The 21520-nt window shown below is 41.6% G+C and overlaps 1 protein-coding gene across 1 annotated transcript; it reads left to right on the forward strand.

Annotated features, from left to right (window-relative positions):
- Positions 1-12: 12 nt before the first annotated feature.
- Positions 13-20476, forward strand: LOC109405085 (nucleic acid dioxygenase ALKBH1). Its single transcript, XM_019678083.3, has 3 exons — positions 13-259; positions 19333-19889; positions 19957-20476. Exons 1-3 carry the CDS (start codon positions 149-151, stop codon positions 20348-20350), a joined length of 1062 nt encoding a protein of 353 aa, XP_019533628.2. The 5' UTR covers positions 13-148; the 3' UTR covers positions 20351-20476.
- Positions 20477-21520: the final 1044 nt, after the last annotated feature.

Raw genomic sequence — 21520 nt, forward strand, 5'->3', positions numbered from 1 at the left:
GTACTAGAAGTAAACAAAACATAAATGTGCAAAGTTATTCGGTTTTGATTTTTGGAAGATTTTCCTGAAATAATGTTTGCAAAATTATTAAAATCTATTCATTCAGTGTTGAAGTGATCAGTTTTAAATGTCATAAATAAGATAAAATATGTTCCAAGAAGCATTCAAGTATTATAAGGCGAGAAACCCGCCGCCGAGTTTTGAGAACGTAATAGATGTGTGCAAGAGCTCGCCGGCTGGACTAGATCAGCGATTGAAGGTAATAGAATAATAAAAGTCATCTTCTGAGGGGTCGCCCACAGATTATGTAACACTGTAGCACGTACAAATTTGACGATTAAATTGTTTTTATTTCACCATTTTGGTCGGCAGGGTACCCCAGGGACGCCAGGTGAAATTTTCGAACGTCTTCGCAAGGCACGCTGAAAATTTGTCTTCACACACCATATTGTGGCTTTGGTATAAAACTAATGTTAAAAATCAAAATTTATGATAAGTTCTCACTGCGCTCTATACTAAGTAATAATGCGTGATGACCTTAATGATGACATCTTATATCAAGAAAGGCGTTGTAATTCCTCCAAGAGTCTGAAATCCCTTCAATAGTTTCTTCTGGAATTCCTCCAGTTTTTTTGTGATTCCTGGCAAAGCTTCCTAAAAATTTATTAAGTTCACCGGGAAGTCTCTTCAGATTTTCCTACAGAAGTACCTTGGGAATAACTTTCCAAGTTTCCAGATAAACTTCTCCAGGAGTCTTCGAGAAATTCTCCAGGAGTTTCTCGGGAATTCGTCCATGGCTTCCCTAAGGATACTATGCAATTTCCTTAACAAGCTTTCGAAGAATTTTTGCAGCATTAAAGGTAGATTTCCTCCAGGATTACTCAAGGAATTTCTCCATGATTTTAATGAAAATAATAACATAAATTATTCGAAATTTACTTCAAATTCCTCAAGAAGTTCTCCAGCAATGATGCATGGTTTTCTCAGGATTTCCCTCGAATATTTCACAGTTTTTCCCAAAATTCCTCAAGAAGTTCCTCGGAATAATATCCACAAAAAAACTTTCAGAAGATCCTCGCAAATTCATCCAGGAATCCCTTGGAAATTTCTCCAAGAGTTCTTTAAAAATTCCTGCCAAAAATTCCAGGCAATTTCTACTAAAGTCCCAGAGAGTGTAGTGTACCTTGGAGCTCCAAGGAAATTTCTTTATGAGTTTCAATTTCTCCACTAGTCCCAGAGAATTTCTCCGGGAATTTCTCGGGAATGCCTCCATGGATTCTACAAGAATATCACGGGAATCCCCTTAGAAGCAACCGAAGTATTGCTGCAGTAATTGTGGTAGAATCCCTCCAGGATTTCCCAGGGAATTTCCCAACGATTTTTTTAATTAACTACATAAATTATCTGGGAATGTCATCTACAATTTCCACGAAATTTACTTCAGAAGTCTTCCGAAAACTCCTCCAGCAATAATGCATGGTTCCTCGGACTTATTTCCAAGAGTTTCCCAAAAAATTTGAAAATTTTTCCAGAAGATCCTCGGGAATTCATCCTTGGGCTCATAAGGAAATCCTCAAAGAGTTTTTCGGGAATTCCTCCAAAAGATAACTGGGAATTTCTACAGTAGGTTCTCGGAAATTCCTTTAGAAGTTCCTCGGGAATTCCTTCAGAAGTATCTCGGAAAATCTTCAGAAAATTTTCGGGAATTATTTCATAAGTTCTTCTTGAATTCTCCCAGGAGTTTTACGGGAACTCTTCCAGAAGTATCTCGGGAATTTCTCCAGGAGATCCGCGGGAATTCTTAGTAGAGATCATCGGGTATACCTCCAGCAGTTCTTCGGGAATTCCTCCAGAAGTTCCTCGGACTTTCCTCCTGGAGTTCTTCGGGAATTCCGCCATGAGTTCTTCGGAAAATATATCCAGGAAATCCACGGGAATTCCTTCTGGAGATCATCGGAAATTCCTCCAGGAGATCCATGGGATTTCCTCGAAGATCCTAAGAAATTCCTTCATCAGTTCTTCATGAATTCCTACAGGAGTTTCCATGCAATTTCTATAGAAGTTCTCGAGAGTAAATATTGAAGCTACCATGAAATTTCTTCAGGAGTTTCATGGAAATTTCTCTAAGAGTGCCCGAGAATTTCTCCAGGAATTTCCCGGGAAATTCCCTCCAGACTTTCCATAAAACTGACTTCAGAAGTTCACAAAGAACTCCCCCAGCAATAATGCATGGCTCTCTCCAGGTGTTCCCTATAGTACTTTTCATGGTTTTTCTCTCGAAAATTCCTAAAGAAGTTCCTCGTATTTATTTCCACGAATTCCACAAAGAAATCCGAAAAGTCATCCAGGAGTTCCACGGGTATTCCTCCCGGAATGTCTCGGAAATTCCTCCAGTATATCCTCGGAAATACCTCCAGAAAATCCTCGGGAATTTGTCCTGGAGTTCATCGGGAATTCCTCCAGGAGTTATTCAAGAATTCCTCCAGGAGGTCCTCGGGAATCCCTTCAGGGGTTCCTCGAGAATTATTCAAGAAGATCTTCTTCATTAAGATGTTCGGCTAATTCTCCAGAAGATCTTTAGGGATTCCTCCTGGAAATCGTCAGGAGTTCCTTCAGGAGTTCCTCAGAAATTCCTCCAGGAATTCCTCGGGAACTCCACCAGGAGTTCCTCGGAATTCCTCCATAAGTTTCCAAAAATTGCTCCCGGAATTCCTCAGAAATTTCGTCAGGAGTTCCTGGAGGTATCCGTAGGAACATCCAGTTGAACTTCTGATAAACTCCTGAAAATCCTCCTCCATGGAAGTTTTCCCGAAAAAATGCTAGAGGGATTCTCGAGGATCTCCTGGACAAATTCCCAAGGTGCTCCTGAAGAAATTCCCAATGAGCTCTTGGAAAAATTCTCAAGGATCTTCTTTAGGAATTATCGAGAAACTCCTGGAGGTCTACCCGTGAATCCCCTGGAGAGATTCCTGAGGAACTCCTGGTAGAAATCGCGAGGAACTCGTGGAGGATTTTCTGTAAAACTCTTGGAAGAATTTCCTAGGTACTCCTGGAGGAATTCCCGAGTATCTCGTAAAGGAGATCTTAGTGGAATTCCCAGGTAATCTCTGAAGGAATTCCCGAAGAACTTCGGAAGAAATTCTCGGCAAACTCCTGAAGCAATTCCTGAGTAACTTCTGGAGGATTTTTTGGGAAATTTATGGAGGAATTCCCGAGGAATTCCTGAAAGAATTCCTGAGGAACTCCTAGAAGAATTTCGATGAATCCCTAGAGGAATTCCTGAGGAACTCCTAAAGGAATTTTCGATGGCATTCTGAAGGGGTTGCTGTGGATCTCCTTGAGGAATTCCTGAAGAACTCCTAGAGGAATTCTCGAGGAACTCCTGGAGGAATTCCCGAGGGACTTCTAGAGGTATAGCCGAGAATCGCTTGAAGAGGCTATCGAGGAACTCCTGGAATAATATCCATGGAACTAGTGGAGAAATTCCCGAGGAACTCCTGGAGGAATACCTGAGGAACTCCTGGATGAATTCTTGAGAAACTCCTGGAGGAATTCCACGGAATACATGGAACAATTTCCGAGGAACTCCTGAAGAAGTTGTCGGTAAACTCCTGAATGAAATCCCGAAGAATTCTTGGAGGAATTTTCGAGGAGCTCCTAGAGGTACAGTAATGTTCCGATTTTATCACGCCCTCCACGCGTCAGTCATTTATTTTTCATTAATTTGCTGTTACATTTGAGAATAAGTGTTTCCCCTCTTCTTCAAGATGAATGTTGAAGGCGTGTTTTGCAACGTTAAAAATATTGAAAATGCGTATAGATTTTGTAGAATATTTAAAAACATTTTTGAAAAAGGGCGTGATAAAATCGGAACAATACTGTATTCGCGAGAAGTTCATGAAGGGATTTACAAGGAACTCCTGAGGTACTTCTCCTCCTCCTTCCGAGGAATACATGAAGGAATTTCCTAGGAACTAATAAAGGAGTTCCCAAGGCACTTGTGAAGAAATTCTCGGCAAACTCCTGGAGGAATGGATCATTGAATGGCGCTACATACGGTTTCGACTACGGTGGCGCCATCTGTTCATTTCATAGCGGCCGTTTTAGTTATTTTAGTAATCCATTCCCGAGAAACTGTTAAAACGCATTTCAACTGAAATTGTTCCAAGATTTGAATTATTGGGTTGGATCAAAAATATATACAGTCGACTCTCTACATGTCGATGTTCTACATCTCGATATCTCTCCCTATCTCGATGGTTTGATCGGTCCCTTCAATCTGCATACATCTTACCTCTCTGTATGTCGATATCTTCTGATCTCGATATCTCCCTATCTCGATGCGATCTCATTCGTTTTTGTTCTAGATTTTCTCTCCATATGTCGATATGCCCATATTCGCAGGTTGCTAGATTTCGTTTCGTGTGTGCAAACATTTCGGGGAATGCGAAGTGACATCTGTTTGTTGACGGTTTTTCCTAGTTACGGAGGGTTTTTCAATCTAGTGTGCATTACAAATTGGTTCTGCATTTCAATCTCTCCCTATCTCGATGGTCCCTTCAATATCGAGATGTAGAAAGTCGACTGTATACTATTTTTAAGCTTCCAAAAGCCTTCAAATGTCTTCACATTGAAGACATGTCTTCACATCTGGCATCCCTGCCACCCGAGTACCTTTTTCGATTTTAACCTCAGTAAGGTCTTGGGGTCTTTTTTTACCTTTTCCGAATTTCAATTCGCTATAGCTTTTGTTTCGAAAGGCCTAGAAATCTGAAATTTTCAGACAATTATTTTTTTGTGGAAAACTATCATTTCCATTCATCCAAAACATTGGACGACCCCTAGGGGAGCTTACATAAAAAAAGTTACAAATAAGACCCTGGGGTCATTTTTGGCCCCAAACTTTGAACGGCTCTCAAAAATCAGTGGCTGGGCCGATTTTGATTTTCTTTGGCCCAAATGAAAGTCACACATGTCTAGTTTTCAAAACCCCCAGAGAGTTCCGGATTTGGTCACTGTGGCCATCGTTGGGAAGGTATCCACGTGGACTTTGATTAAAGACATTAATATTGACTAATTCTTAAGAACCGGTTCCGGAAATCCGGAACATCCGGAAAGTAATGTTTTTCACGATAATGTGCTAGAAAGCACATTCATATTATTTACAGGATAGAAGTTTTTGCATCAAACTTCTTTAGGTGATAATACAATCTGTCGAGAACTATTTCTGTATGTTTCTGGTTACGTCCCGTCCTTCTGGAACCGGTTCCAGGGATCCCACAAGATGGCCAACGAGTTGACTGTAACGAAATTGAACGGTTTTCCGCGTTAAACACATCTGCGTTGGTTAACTCATGATGAAATCTCAAAAATTTTACATGCTCCATATTATTGTGATATGTAAAAATATTGTTGGACATTGGGGTCTTATGTGGCCACCGGAGTGACCACCGGAGAAACCCGTGTTGAGGGACTTCCATGTTTTTGCAACAAAGATAGGCATTCGACGGCTCTAACTTCATGATTTTTCATGGCCATGTGGCTTCTGGCATTAAATAGAAGAATTGACCATTCTGGTCTGTTTTGGCCACCGGAATGACCACCGGAGAAATCCGTATTGAGGGAGTTTCATGTTTTTGCAACAAAGATAGGCATTCGACGGTTCTAACTTCATGATTTTTCATGGCCATGTGGGTTCTGGCATTGAAAAGAAGAATTAACCATTCTGGTCTGTTTTGACCACCGGAGTGACCACCGGAGAAACCCGTATTGAGGGAGTTTCATGTTTTTGCAACAAAGGTAGGCATTCGACGGCTCTAACTTCATGATTTTTCATAGCCATGTGGCTTCTGGTATTGAAAAGAAGAATTGACCACAATGGCCTATTTTGGCCACCGGAGTGACCACCGGAGAAACTCGTATTGAGGGAGTTTCATGTTTTTGCAACAAAGATAGGCATTCGAAGGCTCTAACTTCATGGTTTTTCATGGACATGTTGCTTCTGGTATTAAAAAAACAATTGATATTCTGGTTCGCTTTGGCCACCGGAGTGACCATGTTTTTGCAACAAATATAGGCATTCGACGGCTCTAACTTCATGATTTTTCATGGTCATGTGGCTTCTGGCATTAAAAAGAAGAATTGACCATTCTGGTCCGTTTTGGCCACCGGAGTGACCACCGGAAAAAAATCGCATTGAGGGACTTCCATGTTTTTGCAACAAAGATGGGCATTCGACGGCTATAACTTCATGATTGTGTACTATTTTGACTATTCTGGTCTGCTTTGGCCATCGGAGTGACCACCTGGAGAAACACATACTAGGGAACTCCTATGTTTATTTTTAAACGCTCATATTATCTAGATTTATCAGCAGAAGCAGTCTTTCGACGGCTCAATTTTCATGCTTCGACACGCGACATATCTGGAGCTCGATTTGAATAGGTCGTATGTGCTTTTGTCGATTAAAAATTCGATCAGTTGGATGCGCTTATTATAGCGAAAACCATTGAAATTGAACAAAGTTGATACATACAGCAGTATCCTCACAACACAGACTTTCTGTTCCATCATTAAAAGTTTACAAAATATCTTCCATATTGCTATAATGACTAAAATAAACTGATCGAATTTTATATCGACAAAAGCACATACGACCTATTCAAATCGAGCTCCAGATATTATCTTTATGCTCAGTTGTTATTCTTATTGTTCAACAAGGTTATTCTGTAGTAGAGGCAATTCATGTTAAAATATACTGCGATTCTTGTAGTCTGATACTGCACTGTCAATGGTAATATGGTTAGTTCGAGAATTGGGGATAGTTTTACTTTGGTTCACAAACAAACCTTTCATCGTATATTTTGGTTAACACCACTTAACGTTTTGGTCGTCTATGTTCACTGTTCTTGAAAATCACATCGTTTCTTTTCATTATCTTTTTAGATATGTCCACATTATTTGTTAGTACTTGATATGCTTTCTCCTTTCTTGCTGGCTCTATTTTCTTATACTTACGTGAAGTCAGCTTTTTCAGAATGAAAAGTTGTCTTAGTTGGTAGGATAAGGGCTTTCTTGAGGAAGACAAACAATGTTTCACTTGAATTAGGGAATTATCAAGTTCTGCAATCGAGGAATTCAGTCACAAATATTTAGTGAGTTTTATGAACACTTCGCAATTCTTTAATTTTTTTAATAAAATTAATTCGTCTAGTAGTTTCAACTGGCATACTCTTAAAGTTCCACGGAGGATTCCTTTCGAGTCCGACTGACATCAAGGTATACAATTAATAAAATGTGCATGCTGCCCAGGGGCAGAATTTCAAACCAATTGATGAGATAATGAAGAATACAGTCTCTCCAAGATTGCAGAATTCTGAGCTATGAGATTTTTAAAATTTGCGTGTTTACTGGTGCCACCTAGAGGCAGAATTCTGTCACAAGTGTCCCATTTTGTGCAAGTCTATGTCATACTGATCAACTTTGCCGAAGACACCATCTTTCTAAGTTATCAGGATTCTGAGCTATGAGTTTTCTAAAATTTGCATGTTCACTAGCGCCGCCTAGTGGCAGAATTGCGAAACAAGTGTTTATTTTTATGTAAGTTTATGTCATACTGATCAACTTTGCCGAAGACACCAACTTTCTAAGTTATCAGGATTCTGAGCTATGAGTTTTCTAAAATTTGCATGTTCACTAGCGCCGCCTAGTGGCAGAATTGTGAAACAAGTGTTTATTGTTATGAAAGTTTACGTCATTCTGATTAACTTTACCAAAGACACCAACTTAATAATTTATCGGGGGGAGCGACACTAGTTTTTCCAAGCCAAAAAATTACAAAAAAGTCGGAAAAAGACGAAAAAACCGGTAAACGCCACCTAGTGTCAGAATTTTGAAACATGTGTTTTTGTTGTAAGTTTATGTCATACTGCTCAACTTTGCCGAAGACATCAACTTTCTAAGTTATCAGGATTCTGAGCTATAAGTTTTCTAAAATTTGCATGTTCACTAGCGCCGCCTAGTTGCAGAATTGCGAAACAAGTGTTAATTTTTATGTAAGTTTATGTCATACTGATCAACTTTGCCGAAGACACCAACTTCGTAAGTTATCAGGATTCTGAGCTATGAAATTTCTAAAATTTGCATATTCACTAGCGCCGCCCAGTGGAGGAATTTTGAACTCGCAACTCATCGTCAGTAAGTTATTGGCGTACCCAACAACTTTTCCGAAGACACTATCCTTCCAAATTATCAAGGTCTTGAGCTGTCGCATATCGTAACGTTTGCTTGACAATTTGATATGGTTTCTGTAGTGCAATTTAGCATCAAACTGTTGATGGTCCCTCTAGCGGCCAAGTTGCCAACTAATCCTATGAACCAAAGTTCTAAATGGTAGATCTTATCAAGCCCTAAAACTTTGCCGAAGAAAGTATTGCGCTAACTCTTAACACACCCGATATAATAGGCCATACCCCCAAAAGGACGAAAACCCATAAGCTCTTAGTCTCCTATTAAGCGGATTCCTATTGCGCCCCCCCGACCAGTGATCTTATAAGTGTCTCGACTGTATATACAAAGTTATAAAATATGTTGAAAGAGACTGGCCAGGGTCAGGGATAAAACCCAGTGCCCAGGAGTAATCAGGAACATTAAACATCAAACCACAAAATCCGTCAAATGAATCAGAGCCTTAATTCAATAAAGCTTTCAACAACAGTATAGTAAAATTTCCACAACTGTCGTATACACAATATTTGCGCCGATAAATAAATAACGTATGATGAACATCCAGCTACGCCTCTGACAACATCACGATTGGTAACCCCTAAAAAATTTCTTGCCCCCCGTTGTTGATCCTCATCATCATATGCTCAATCATTATCCTCGTTTCGTTCCAACTACTTTGCGTGGTCTCCCAAAAACCAAACTGTCGTTAATTTATTCTTCATCATCACTTCGTCGTCGTCGTCGTCGCCGTCGCCGTGGACCGAGCCAGTGCCAAAACGGACCAGAATGATCAATCCTTCTTTTTAATGCCAGAAGCCACATGGCCATGAAAAATCATGAAGTTAGAGCCGTCGAATGCCTATATTTGTTGCAAAAACATGAAACTCCCTCAATACGGATTTCACCGGTGGTCATTCCGGTGGCCAAAGCGAACCAACCAGAATATTCAATTGTTCTTTTCAATACCAGAAGCAACATGTCCATGAAAAATCATGAAGTTAGAGCCTTCGAATGCCTATCTTTGTTGCAAAAACATGAAACTCCCTCAATACGAGTTTCTCCGGTGGTCACTCCGGTGGCCAAAATAAGCCATTGTGGTCAATTCTTCTTTTCAATGCCAGAAGCCACATAACCATGACAAATCATGAAGTTAAAGCCGTCGAATGCCTATCTTTGTTGCAAAAACATGAAACTCCCTCAATACGGATTTCTCCTGTGGTCACTCCGGTAGCCAAAACAGACAAGAATGGTAAATTCTTCTATTTAATGCCAGAAGCCACATGGCCATGAAAAAACATGAAGTTAGAGCCGTCGAATGCCTATCTTTGTTGCAAAAACATGGAAGTCCCTCAATACGGGTTTCTCCGGTGGTCAATCCGGTGGCCAAAACAGACTATTGTGGTCAATTATTCTTTTCAATGCCAGAACCCGCATGGCCATGAAAAATCATGAAGTTAGAACCGTCGAATGCCTATCTTTGTTGCAAAAACATGAAACTCCCTCAATACGGATTTCTCCGGTGGTCACTCCGGTGGTCAAAACAGACAAGAATGGTCAATTCTTCTATTTAATGCCAGAAGCCACATGGCCATGAAAAATCATGAAGTTAGAGCCGTCGAATGCCTATCTTTGTTGCAAAAACATGGAAGTCCCTCAACACGGGTTTCTCCGGTGGTCACTCCGGTGGCCACATAAGACCACAATGTCCAACAATATTTTTACATATCACAACAATATGGAGCATGTAAAATTTTTGAGATTTCATCATGAGTTAACCAACGCAGATGTGTTTAGCGCGGAAAACCGTTCAATTTCGTTACAGTCAACTCGTTGGCCAGCTTGTGGGATCCCTGGAACCGGTTCCAGAAGGACGGGACATAACCAGAAACATACAAAAATAGTTCTCGACAGATTGTATTATGGCCTAAAGAAGTTTGATGCAAAACTTCTATCCTGTAAATAATATGAATGTGCTTTCTAGCACATTATCGTGAAAAACATTACTTTCCGGATGTTCCGGATTTCCGGAACCGGTTCCTAAGAATTAGTCAATATTAATGTCTTTAATCAAAGTCCACGTGAATACCTTTCCAACGATTCTTGAACGGTCCTGATTACTTGTTTGGTTGCAAAGTTATAGCTTGCCAAAGTTAGGGTCTCTAAAGCGGCATTTTTCAGTTGAAGCAGGTTCCCGGTGGCCACAGTGACCAAATCCGGAACTCTCTGGGGGTTTTGAAAACTAGACATATGTGACTTTCATTTGGGCCAAAGAAAATCAAAATCGGCCCAGCCACTGATTTTTGAGAGCCGTTCAAAGTTTGGGGTCAAAAATGACCCCAGGGTCTTATTTGTAACTTTTTTTTAGGGTCTAAGGAAGGTTAAATCACGATAATTGATTTATTATCGAGAGTAGGAATTTGAAACTCTGCTAGATCTAAGGACTCGTGAATATATATCTAGTTGGGGTTGACCGAATTTTGAAGTGAGAAGGGGCAGGGGGAGCCAAGGGGAATGACATCCTTTTCTAACAGGAAAATCCGCATTTATTCGTTCCTAACCGTCGCTAACCGCTGCTAATTGAGCAGCAGTTAGACCAGGAGTTAGACGCAATTAACGACGGTTAGCAACAGATAAATGTTGATTTTTTTCCGGTTAGCGAAAGTGTCATTCCCCCTAAGTTCTTCAACGTCGGTCACGCTCAACGCTCGTCAGATCACGCTTCACCTGGTCCGCCCATCGTGCTCTCTGCACTCCACGCCTTCTTGTACCAACCGGATGGTTAGCAAACACAGTTGTTGTCCGGCATTCTTGCAACATGCCCTGCCCACCGTATCCGTCCAGCTTTAGCCACCTTCAGGATGTTGGGTTCACCGTAGAGTGCAACGAGCTCGTGGTTCATCCTTCGCCGCCATACACCGTTTTCCTGCACGCCGCCAGAGATCGTCCCTTGGACGTGTCACTCGAAAATTCTGAGTGCTTGCAGGTCTTCCTTAAGCATGTCTCGTGTCCGTAGAGGACCACCGGTCTTATTAGCGTCTTGTACATGGCGAGGTACATGCAAGGGCGTAGCCAGAGGGGGGCAGGGGGGGGCCGTGCCCCCCCCCCCTGACCGAGCAACTATATTTTAACTTAACCGAAAAACTTTGATGATCAGAGCTGTTTTTGACTAGTAAAAATAAAATCCTCCTGCATCCTCGTATTTTTTTTATGTATGCAGGAATTCCTTCGGAAATTCTTGAAGGAATATCTTCGAAAACTCCTGAGGGTATTCCTTCGGTCGGGAGGAATTCCTTTGGAAATTCCTGAAGGAATTCCATCCAAAATTCCTGGAGGAATCCCTTCGCAAATTCCTGGAAGAATTGCATCGGAAATTCCTGAAGGAATTCCTTCGGAAATTCTTGAAGAAATTCCTTCGGAAATTCCTGAAGGATTCCTTCGGAAATTCCTGAAGCAATTCCTGCGGAAATTCCTTGGGCAGTTCCTTGAAAAAATCTTGGATGAATACCTTCGGAGATTCCTGCAGGAATTCTTTCAGAAATCCGTAGAGAAATTCTTGAGGAAATCCTTAGGTGAATTCCTGGACAAAATAATTCCAAACTTCCTGGAGGAATGCTTTTGGAAATTCCTGGAGAAATTCCTTCGGAAATTGCTGGACGAATGTCATTGAAAATTCCTGGAGGAATTCCTTCGGAATGTCCTGAAGGATTCCTTCGGAAATTCCTGGAGGAATTCCTTCGGAAATTCCAGGAGGAATTCCTTCGGAAATTTCAAGAGGAATTCCTTCGGAAATTTCTGGAGGAATTCTTATGGAAACTCCGGGAGGAACTCCTTCGGAAATTGCTGGACGAATTTCATTGGAAATTCCAGGAGGAATTCCTTCGGAAATTCCTGCAATAATTTCTTCGGCAATTACTGGAGGAATTCCTTCGGAAATTGCTGGACGAATTTCATTGGAAATTCCAGGAGGAATTCCAACGGAAATTCCTGCAATAATTTCTTCGGCAATTACTGGAGGAATTCCTTCGGAAATTGCTGGACGAATTCCTTTGGAGCTTCCCGGAGGAATTCATTCGGAAATTCCAGGAGAAATTCCTTTAGGAATTCCTGGAGGAATTCTTTCGGAAATTCCTGAAGGAATTCCATCGGAAATTGCTGGATGAATTCCATTGGAAATTCCTGGAGGAATTCCTTCTAAAATTCTTGGAGGTATCCCTTCGCAAAATCCTAGAAGAATTCCTTCGGAAATTTCTAGAGAAATTCCATCGCAAATTCCTGAAGGACTTCGTTCGGAAATTACTGGAGGAATTCCATCGAAAATTCCTTGGCGAGGTCCTTCGAAAAATCTTGGATGAATACTTTCGGAAATTTCTGGAGGAATCCTTCCAGAAATTCCGGGAGGAATTCCTTCGGAAATTGCTGGACGAATTCTTTTGGAGATTCCTGGAGGAATTCATTCGGAAATTCCAGAAGGAATTTCTTTAAGAATTCCTGGAGGAACTCTTTCGGAAATTCCGGGAGGAATTGCTTCGGAAATTCCTTCAAAAAATCCTGGAGGAATTCCTTAAAAAAATCCAGAAGGAATTGCTTCCAAACTTCTTGGAGGAATCCCTTCGCAAATTCATGGAAGAATTCCTCGGAAATTCCTGAAGGAATTCGTTCGGAAATTCCTGAAGGAATTCCTCCGGAAATTTCTGGAGGAATTCCTTCGGAAATTTCTGGAGGAATTCCTTCGGAAATTCCTTGGGGAGTTCCCTCGAAAAATCTTGGATGAATACTTCCCAAAAATTTCTGGAAGCATTCTTTCAGAAATCTATAGAGAAATTCCTGAGAAAATCCTTGGATGAATTGCTTAGGACATTCCTGGAAAAAAACATCATTCTAAACTTCTTAGAGGAATGCTTTTTATGATTCCTGGAATAATTTCTTCGGAAATTACTGGAAGAATTCCTTTGGAAATTCCTGGAGGTATTCTTTCGGAAATTCCTGGAGGAATTTCTTCAGAAATTCCTGGAGGTATTCCTTCGGAAATTCCTGGAGATTTTTTTCGGAAAGTCTTTTTGGATTTTATTTTTGGAAATTCCAAGAGGAATTCCCTCGAAAATTCATGGAGGAATTCCTTTACAAATTCCGTTAGGAATTCCTTCAGAAATTCCTGGAGGATTTCTTTCGGAAATTCCAGGAGGAATTCCTGGAGGATTTCTTTCGGAAATTCCAGGAGGAATTCCTTCGGAAATTGCTGGACGAATTCGTTTAAAGATTCATGGTGGAATTCCTTTGGAAATTCCAGCAGGAATTCTTTCGGAAATTCTTAGCGGAATTTCTTCGGAAATTCCTGGAGAAATCCGTCCGGAATCTCTTGGATGCATTCCTTCTGAAATTCGTGGAGCAATTATTTCGGAAATTCCTGGAGGAATTCGTTCAGAAATTTTTGGATGAATTTCTTTAAAAAATCCCGGAGGAATTCCATTGGAAATTCCTGGAGGAATTCCTTTGGAAATTCCTTCGGAAATTCCTGGAAAAACTCTTTTGGAAATTCCTGAAGGATTTTTTTTTGAAATTCCAGGAAGAATTCCTTCAGAAATCCCAGGAGAAATTCTGTCCGAAATTTCTGAAGAAATACCTTTCGAAATTTCCAAAGGAATTTCTCCATGAATTTCCGATGTAATTCCACCAAGAATTTTGCGAAGGAATTCCTCCAGGATTTTCCGAATGAATTCCTCAATGTTTTTCCGAGCGAATTCCTCCAGGAATTTCCGTGGCAATTTCCCCAGAAATTTCCGAGGGAAATCCTCCAGGAACTTCCGGAGAAATTCCTCCAGGAAGTTTCGGAAAAAATCCTCACACAAATTTCTGGAGGAATTACTCTAGGAATTTCCGGAGGAATTCCTCCAGGAATTTCCGAAGGAATTCTTCCAGGAATTTTCAAGGGAATTCCTCTTGGAATTTGCAAAGGATTTCCTTCTGGAATTTCCGAAGGAATTCCTTCATGAATGTCGAAGAAATCCCTCCATGAATTTTTGAAGGAATTCCTCCATGAATTGCCTTACAAGTTACTCCAGGAATTTTGCCAAGGAATTTCTAAAGGATTTTCCGAAAGAATGCCTCCATGAATTTCCGAAGAAATTCCTCGAGAAATTTCCGGAGGAATTCCTCCAAGAATTTCCGAAGAAATTCTTCTAGGAATTTTCAAAGGAATTCCTCCTGGATTTTTTAAAGGATGTCCTCCTGGAATTTCCGAAGGAATTCCTCCATGAATGTCCGGAGGAATTCCTCCATGAATTTCCGAATGAATTCCTCCAGGAGTTTTGCGAAGGAATTTCTAAAGAATTTTCCGAAGGAATTCCTACATGAATTTCCAAAGGAATCCCTCCAGAAATTTTCCGACGGAATCCCTCCACGAATTTTCGAAGAAATTCCTCGAGGAATTTTCGGAGGAATTCCTCCAGGAAATACCGAAGAAATTCCTCGAGGAATTTCCGGAGGAATTCCTCCAGGAAATACTGAAGAAATTCCTCCATGAATTTCCGAAGGAATTTCTCCAGGAATTTTGCGAAGGAAATCCTAAAGCATTTTCCGAAGGAGTTCCTCCATGAATTTCCGAAGGAATTGCTCCAGAAATTTTCCGAAAGAATTCATTCATGAATTTCTGAAGAAATTCCTCCTTCAAAGGAATTCCTCAAGGAATTTCCTGAGAAATTCCTCCATGAATTTCCAGATGAATTTCTTCAGAAATTTCCGGAGAAAATCCTCCAGGAACTTTTTCAAAGAAATTCCTTCTGCAATTTCCGAAAGCATTCCTCCTGGAATTATCGAAAGAATTCCTTTATAAATTTCCGAAGGAATTCCTTCAGGAATTTTCGAAGGAAATCATCCAGCAATTTCAGAAGGAATTCCTCCTGAAATTTACTAGGGAATTCCTGCAGTAATTTCCGGTGGAATTTTTCCAGGGATTTTCAAAGGAATTTCACCTGGAATTTTCAAAGGATTTCCTGCCGGAATTTCCGAAGGAATTCTTTCATGAATGTCCGAAGGAATTCTACCACGAATTTCCGAAAGAATTTCTTCAGGAATACCTTCACGAATTTCCATAAATTTCAGAAGGAATTCCTCCAGGACTTTTGCGAAGGAATCGCTCAACGATTTTCTGTAGGAATTCCTCCATAAATTTCCGAAGGAATTCCTCCAGAAATTTCAGAAAGGAATTTCTCCAGGAATTCCCGAAGGAAATCCTCCACGAATTCTCGAAGGAATTCCTCCAAGAATTTCGGAGGGAATTCCTCCAGGATTTACCCGAAGAATTCCTCCATGAGTTTCCGGAGAAGTTTGTCCAGAAATTTCCGTAGGAATTCCTCCAGGAATTTTCAAAGGAATTTATCCTGGGATTTTCAAAGGATTTTCTCTTGAATTTCCAAAGGAATTCCTCTTCGAATTTCCAAAGAAATCCCTTCCGGAATTTCCAAAGAAATTTCTGATGGATTTGCCTTGTAATACCTCCAAAAATTTCCGAATGAATTCCTCCAAAAATTTTTGACGGTTGTCCTCAAAAAATTTCCTTAGGATTTTCTCACATAATCCCCAAACGTGTTTCAGAAGGAATGTTTGAAGAAGTTTGTCAAGTTTTCGTAGGAGTTCCGCAATACATTTTTGAAGGAATTTCCGAAGAAACTTCTCAAGGATCTTTCGCTGGAATTCCTTGAGGAATTTCGTAAAGATTTATAAAAAAATCGAAAAAATTCCTCAACGAACTTATCAAACAATTTCTCACGAAATTTCCGAAAGTATTCCATAAGACATTTCAGACATATGTCAAAAAAATTTCCAAACGAACTCCTTTAACAATTTCCGAACTTTCCTTATCAAGGCATTTTTAAAGGAATTCTTCAAAGAATTTCCGAATGAGTTCCCCTAGGAAATAAAAAAAATCACAAAAAGCATTTCTTCAGGAATTTCCGAAATATTTTTCAAGGAAGTTTGAAAGATTTTTAAAGAAATTCCTTATGGAATTTCAGAAGGGATATCTCATGAGATTTTTAGTGGATCTTTTTTCAATATTTTCGAAAGAATTGCTTCAGGAATTTGGGAAGGAATTCTCACAGAAATTTCCGGATGAATTCCTCCAAGAATTTTTGAAGGTATTCCTCAAGGAATTTTCGGAATCTATTTCAAAGAAATTCCTCAAGGAATTCCCGAAGAATCTTCTAAAGGAAATCGTAGAAGAACTTTCGATGGAATGTCTTATGGAATTTCTCAAGGAGCTTTAGAAATGAAGGAATTCCTCAAGACATTTCTGAAGAATTGGTCAAAGAATTTCCTGTGGAATTCCTTAAGGATTTTCGAAATAAATTCCTGACATTATTTTTTAATTGATTCCTTTAAAAATTTCCGAATGCATTCCTCTTGCAACTTCCAAAGATATTCCTCCAGGAATTTCCGAAGAAATTCCTTTAGAAATTTTCAAAGATTTTTTTCCGGTCATTCCGAAGGAATTCATCAAAGGATTTTTCGAAGAAATTTCTCCAAAAATTTCTTAGGGTATTCCTCAAGGAAAGGAATCTTAGTTTGATTGGAATTTTTGAAAGAATTCCCGGAGAAATTCTTAAAGTATTTTCTGGAGCTTCTCGAACGGATTTCTGGTGGAATTAAGAATGATATTTGTAAAGAATAACTGAGGAAATTCTCAAAAGAATGCATGGTGAAATTCGTAAAAAAAGGTATTCCCAACGGAATTACTGCAAGTTTTCCGAAGGTAATTTCTTCTGGAATATCTACATTAAAAAACCTGGAAAAATATTAAAGAAATTTCTGGAGAAACTGCTGGATAAATTCATATTCATAATGGCATTTGTTAAGAAATTCCTGAAGCAATATCTTGAGGAATTCCTCAGGATTGTAATCATATATAATTCTTCCATTGCTGTAATCACCCATATTTCATACTTCACTTTTATTTTTTTTTTAAATGATGAAGTATTTGAACTCCTTGTTACTGCAAAGCGGTTTTCAGTGTAAGGGTGCTCGCCCCCCCCTGATCGAAAAGCTGGCTACGCCCTTGGGTACATGGTACATTTGTTGCGGGGGTGAATCTTTTTTGACCACAGTTTCTTCTGGAGCCCGTAGTAGGCACGACTTCCACTGATGATGCGCCTTCGTATTTCACGGCTCATGTTATTGTCCGCCATTCGCAAGGAACCAAGGTAGATGATTTTTTCTACCACCTCGAAAGTATCATCGTCTATCGTAACATAGCTGCCAAGACTTGTTCTGTCTCGCTCAGTCCCACATACCAACATGTACTTTGTCTTAGCCGCATCCACCGCCAGTCCGACCTTTGCTGTTTCACGTTTTAGGCGGGTGTACAGTTCTGCCTGGAACGGTGGCATATTCTAGCAATGATATCCATATTATTCGCCAAACAGACAAATTGGCCGGATTTCGTGAAGATCTTACCCCGGCTCGTCACATAACAGGTTTTAGGGCGATGTTCAATAGAAGACAGGAGAGCCCATCACCTAGTCGCAGTCCCCGTCGAGATTCGAATGAACCGCATAGTTCGCCCGAATTCCTTACGCTGTTTTGCATACCGTCCATCGTTGCTCTTATCAGTCTGGTAAGCTTCCCGGGAAAGCTCTTTTCGCCCATGATTTTCCGTAGCTCTGTGCGGTCGATACTGTCGTATGCCACCTTGCAGTCGATGAACAGGTGGTGCATTAGGACCTGGCTGGTAGTCACGGCATTTCTGGAGGATTTGCCGTATGGTGAAGATCTGGTCCGTTGTCGACCGGCCGTCGATGAAACCGGCTTGGTAACTTCCCACGAACTCATTTACGTTGTGAAAGACGACGGAAGATGATCTGGTATAGACTTTGTAGGCGGCATTCAAAAGTTCTCACACATTAACTTTTCGCCTTTCTGGTGAATGGAACAGATTATCCCTTACTCCCACTCTTCCGGTAGCTGTTCGGTTTCCCAGATCTTGCCTACTACGCGGTGCAGATAGGTGGCCAACTTTTCTGGGCCCATGTTGGTGAGTTCGGCTGCGATACCATCCTTACCAGCTGCTTTGTTGGTTTTAGGCTGGTGAATGGCATCCTTAACTTCCCTCAGCGTGGGAGTTGGTTCATTTCCGTCCTCCGCTGCACTGGCGTCGACGTTTCCTCCGTTGCCGTGGGCTCCCGTGCCTACGTTCTCCACGCCTTTCAGATGCTGATTAAAGTGCTGCTTCCACCTTTCGATCACCTCACGTCCGTCCGTCAAGAGGCCTCCGTCTCTATCCCGGCATATTTCGGCTCGCGGCACGAAGCCGTTGCGGGATGCGTTGAGCTTCTGATAGAACTTCCGTGTTTCTTGGGAACGCAACAGCAGTTCCATTTCTTCGCACTCTGCTTCTTCCAGGCGGCGCTTTTTCTCCCGAAAGACGCGGGTCTGGTGTTTGCGGTTCTGTTTGCAACGTTCCACGTTCTGTCGGGTTCCATGCTGCAGCATTACCGCCCGCGCTGAGTCCCTCTCCCCCAAAACCGTACTGCACTCTTCGTTGAACCATTCGTTCCGTCGATTCGTCGATTCCGTGCCACGTACCCGATGGTGCTCTCGGCTGCGTCGTTGATGGCTGCTTTAATTGTACTCCAGCAGTCCTCTAGAGAAGCCTCATCGAGCTCGCCCTCGTCTGGCAACGCGGCCTCGAGATTCTGCGCGTATGCTGAGTCGACATCCGGTTGCTTCAGTCGCTCTAGGTTGTACCGTGGCGGTCGCCGGTACTGAACATTGTTGATGACGGAGAGTTTTGGGCGCAGTTTTACCATCACCGGTAGTAGTCGGAGTCGATGTAGGCACCACGATAGGCCCTGACGTCGATAATGTCGGAGAAGTGCCGTCCGTCAATCAGAACGTGGTCGATTTGAGATTCCGTCTGCTGTGGTGATCTCCAGGTGTAACGATAAGAGAGGCTGTGTTGGAAGAAGGTGCTACGAATTGCCATGTTCTTGGAGGCGGCGAAATCGATGAGGCGTAGGCCATTAAGGTTAAATGATTAAGAATAAAAAAGCTGCTGTTCATGATCAATGTGGAAGGTAATAATTTACTATTGCAAAATGCTTTTATCACTTTCAGACAATAGCTTCTGCTATTACTAAAGACGCCCATCATCCTGGCCTTATACCCGCCCAGGAATGGAAAATTTACGAAATACTTGACCGGCCAGGTCTTATCCTGATCGCAAATCCTTTCACCAAACCTGCTCAACGTTACTGGATGACACGTTGTCTTCTAGACTATCCGAAACATCCGAATCGAACCAACCTCCCGGAAACTGTTATCGACCAATTTGGAGCATATTCCGGTACGGATGATCCACGTGAACATTTCGATTGGTGGTTCATAGCACACTCGATCGAAGATCCTCAACAACGCACCAAGTTGTGGAAAGCCCTCCGGTGGACCACCCTGGGCTACCATTACGATTGGACCAATAAAGTTTACGACGAAGCAGCAAGGAACGACTTTCCTGCGGATTTGGGAGAACTTTGCAGGCATTTTGCTGAAACTTTAGGATTTCACGGCTTCCGACCGGAAGCGGCTATCGTCAATTACTATCCCACGGGAAGCACACTCGCCGGTCACACGGACCACTCGGAGAAAAACCTAGAGGCACCTTTGTTTTCCTTTAGGTGGGAGCCCGCCTATATGGTCTTGCTTTATCGAAAACTTTACTTACATTTACTTTTCTCTCATTAGCTTCGGTCAACCGGCGGTTTTCCTGATTGGCGGTCCCACACGGGACGAGAAACCGGATGCCCTGTTGCTGCGGAGTGGAGACGTTATCGTTATGACCCGGGCCAGTCGGCTGTGCTATCATGCGGTGCCGAAAGTTTTCCCTTGCGCGGAATCTGGCCGGCAACGATGGGCGGAACCGGAAGCCGAGGAATCCGAAACGATGGCGACGACGGCGGAAGAGGCTCCGGTTGCTCCGGCTGCTTACGCTGCCAACGTTTGGAACGATAGTCATCGTAACAGGGGCTGGCAGCAGCAGAGCACCAGCAACGGTAACGGCTTCGCTGATTACATTAGTAATAGTCGAATCAACATCAATATTAGACAAGTTCTAAATGAGGGGGAAAATCATTTGTAAATGGGTGAGATGGTGCGATGCGCCCATCGGAAGCGCAGTTGAGATGGTACTTTTTCGAGCTTTTGTACGGTGGCATTAAATTTTAAGGTTTCCGCTTGCAGTCGGGATGAAAGTTCGGCAGTGTACTCGTTAGTGGTCCGAAATGTTCCCTGAATTATGCAGAGAGCGCAGGAGTTTGCAGAATCTAATCTGATAAGGATGACCGTTATTTGCCTTGCGATAATTTTGAATGGCAGTTAATGAGGTGGCATCGAGCAAGCTATAGACATTTTCCACTCATACTTGCAGTCAATTAGAGCGATCCATATTCAGAAGTTGCTGTATTTGCAACATACAATATGTTGCAACTTAAGGCGCAACAGATATGGTTTTCAATCGACCAAGAAAACCAGTACCACCAGAATCAACACCAGATGACCAGAAAAACAGAAGACTAGAAAACCAAACCAAAAACCAAAAACCAAAAGACACAAGATCAGAAAACCAAAAGACCAGAAAAACAAATGACCAGAAGACCAGAAGACCAAAAGACCAGCAGACAAGAAGAGCAGAAGCCCAGAAAAACTAAAGACGGGAAAATCAGAAGACCAGAAGACTAGAAGACTAGAAGACTAAAAGACTAGAAGACCAGAAGACCAGCAGAATAGAAGATCAGAAGACCAGAAGACTAAAAGACTAGAAGACCAGAAGACTAGAAGACTAGAAGATCAGAAGACCAGAAGACCAGAAGATCAGAAGACCAGAAGACCAGAAGATCAAAAGACCAAAAGACCAAAAGACCAAAAGACCAAAAGACCAAAAGACCAAAAAACCAAAAGACCAAAAGACCAAAAGACCAAAAGACCAAAAGACCAAAAGACCAAAAGACCAAAAGACCAAAAGACCAAAAGACCAAAAGACCAAAAGACCAAAAGACCAAAAGACCAAAAGACCAAAAGACCAAAAGACCAAAAGACCAAAAGACCAAAAGACCAAAAGACCAAAAGACCAAAAGACCAAAAGACCAAAAGACCAGAAGACCAGAAGACCAGAAGACCAGAAGACCAGAAGACCAGAAGATCAGAAGACCAGAAGACCTGAAGACCAGAAGACCAGAAGACCAGAAGACCAGAAGACCAGAAGACCAGAAGATCAAAAGACCAAAAGACCAAAAGACCAAGAGGCCAAAAG

This window comes from Aedes albopictus, chromosome 1 (assembly GCF_035046485.1).
Source record: "Aedes albopictus strain Foshan chromosome 1, AalbF5, whole genome shotgun sequence".
In the NCBI taxonomy this organism is placed as follows: domain Eukaryota; kingdom Metazoa; phylum Arthropoda; class Insecta; order Diptera; family Culicidae; genus Aedes; species Aedes albopictus.

Coding starts and splice junctions, on each gene's coding strand:
- LOC109405085 (XM_019678083.3), top strand. CDS start 149: ATGTTCCAAGAAGCATTCAAGTATTATAAGGCGAGAAACCCGCCGCCG. Junction 260..19,332: donor GACTAGATCAGCGATTGAAG/GTAATAGAATAA, acceptor TATCACTTTCAG/ACAATAGCTTCTGCTATTAC. Junction 19,890..19,956: donor GCACCTTTGTTTTCCTTTAG/GTGGGAGCCCGC, acceptor TTCTCTCATTAG/CTTCGGTCAACCGGCGGTTT.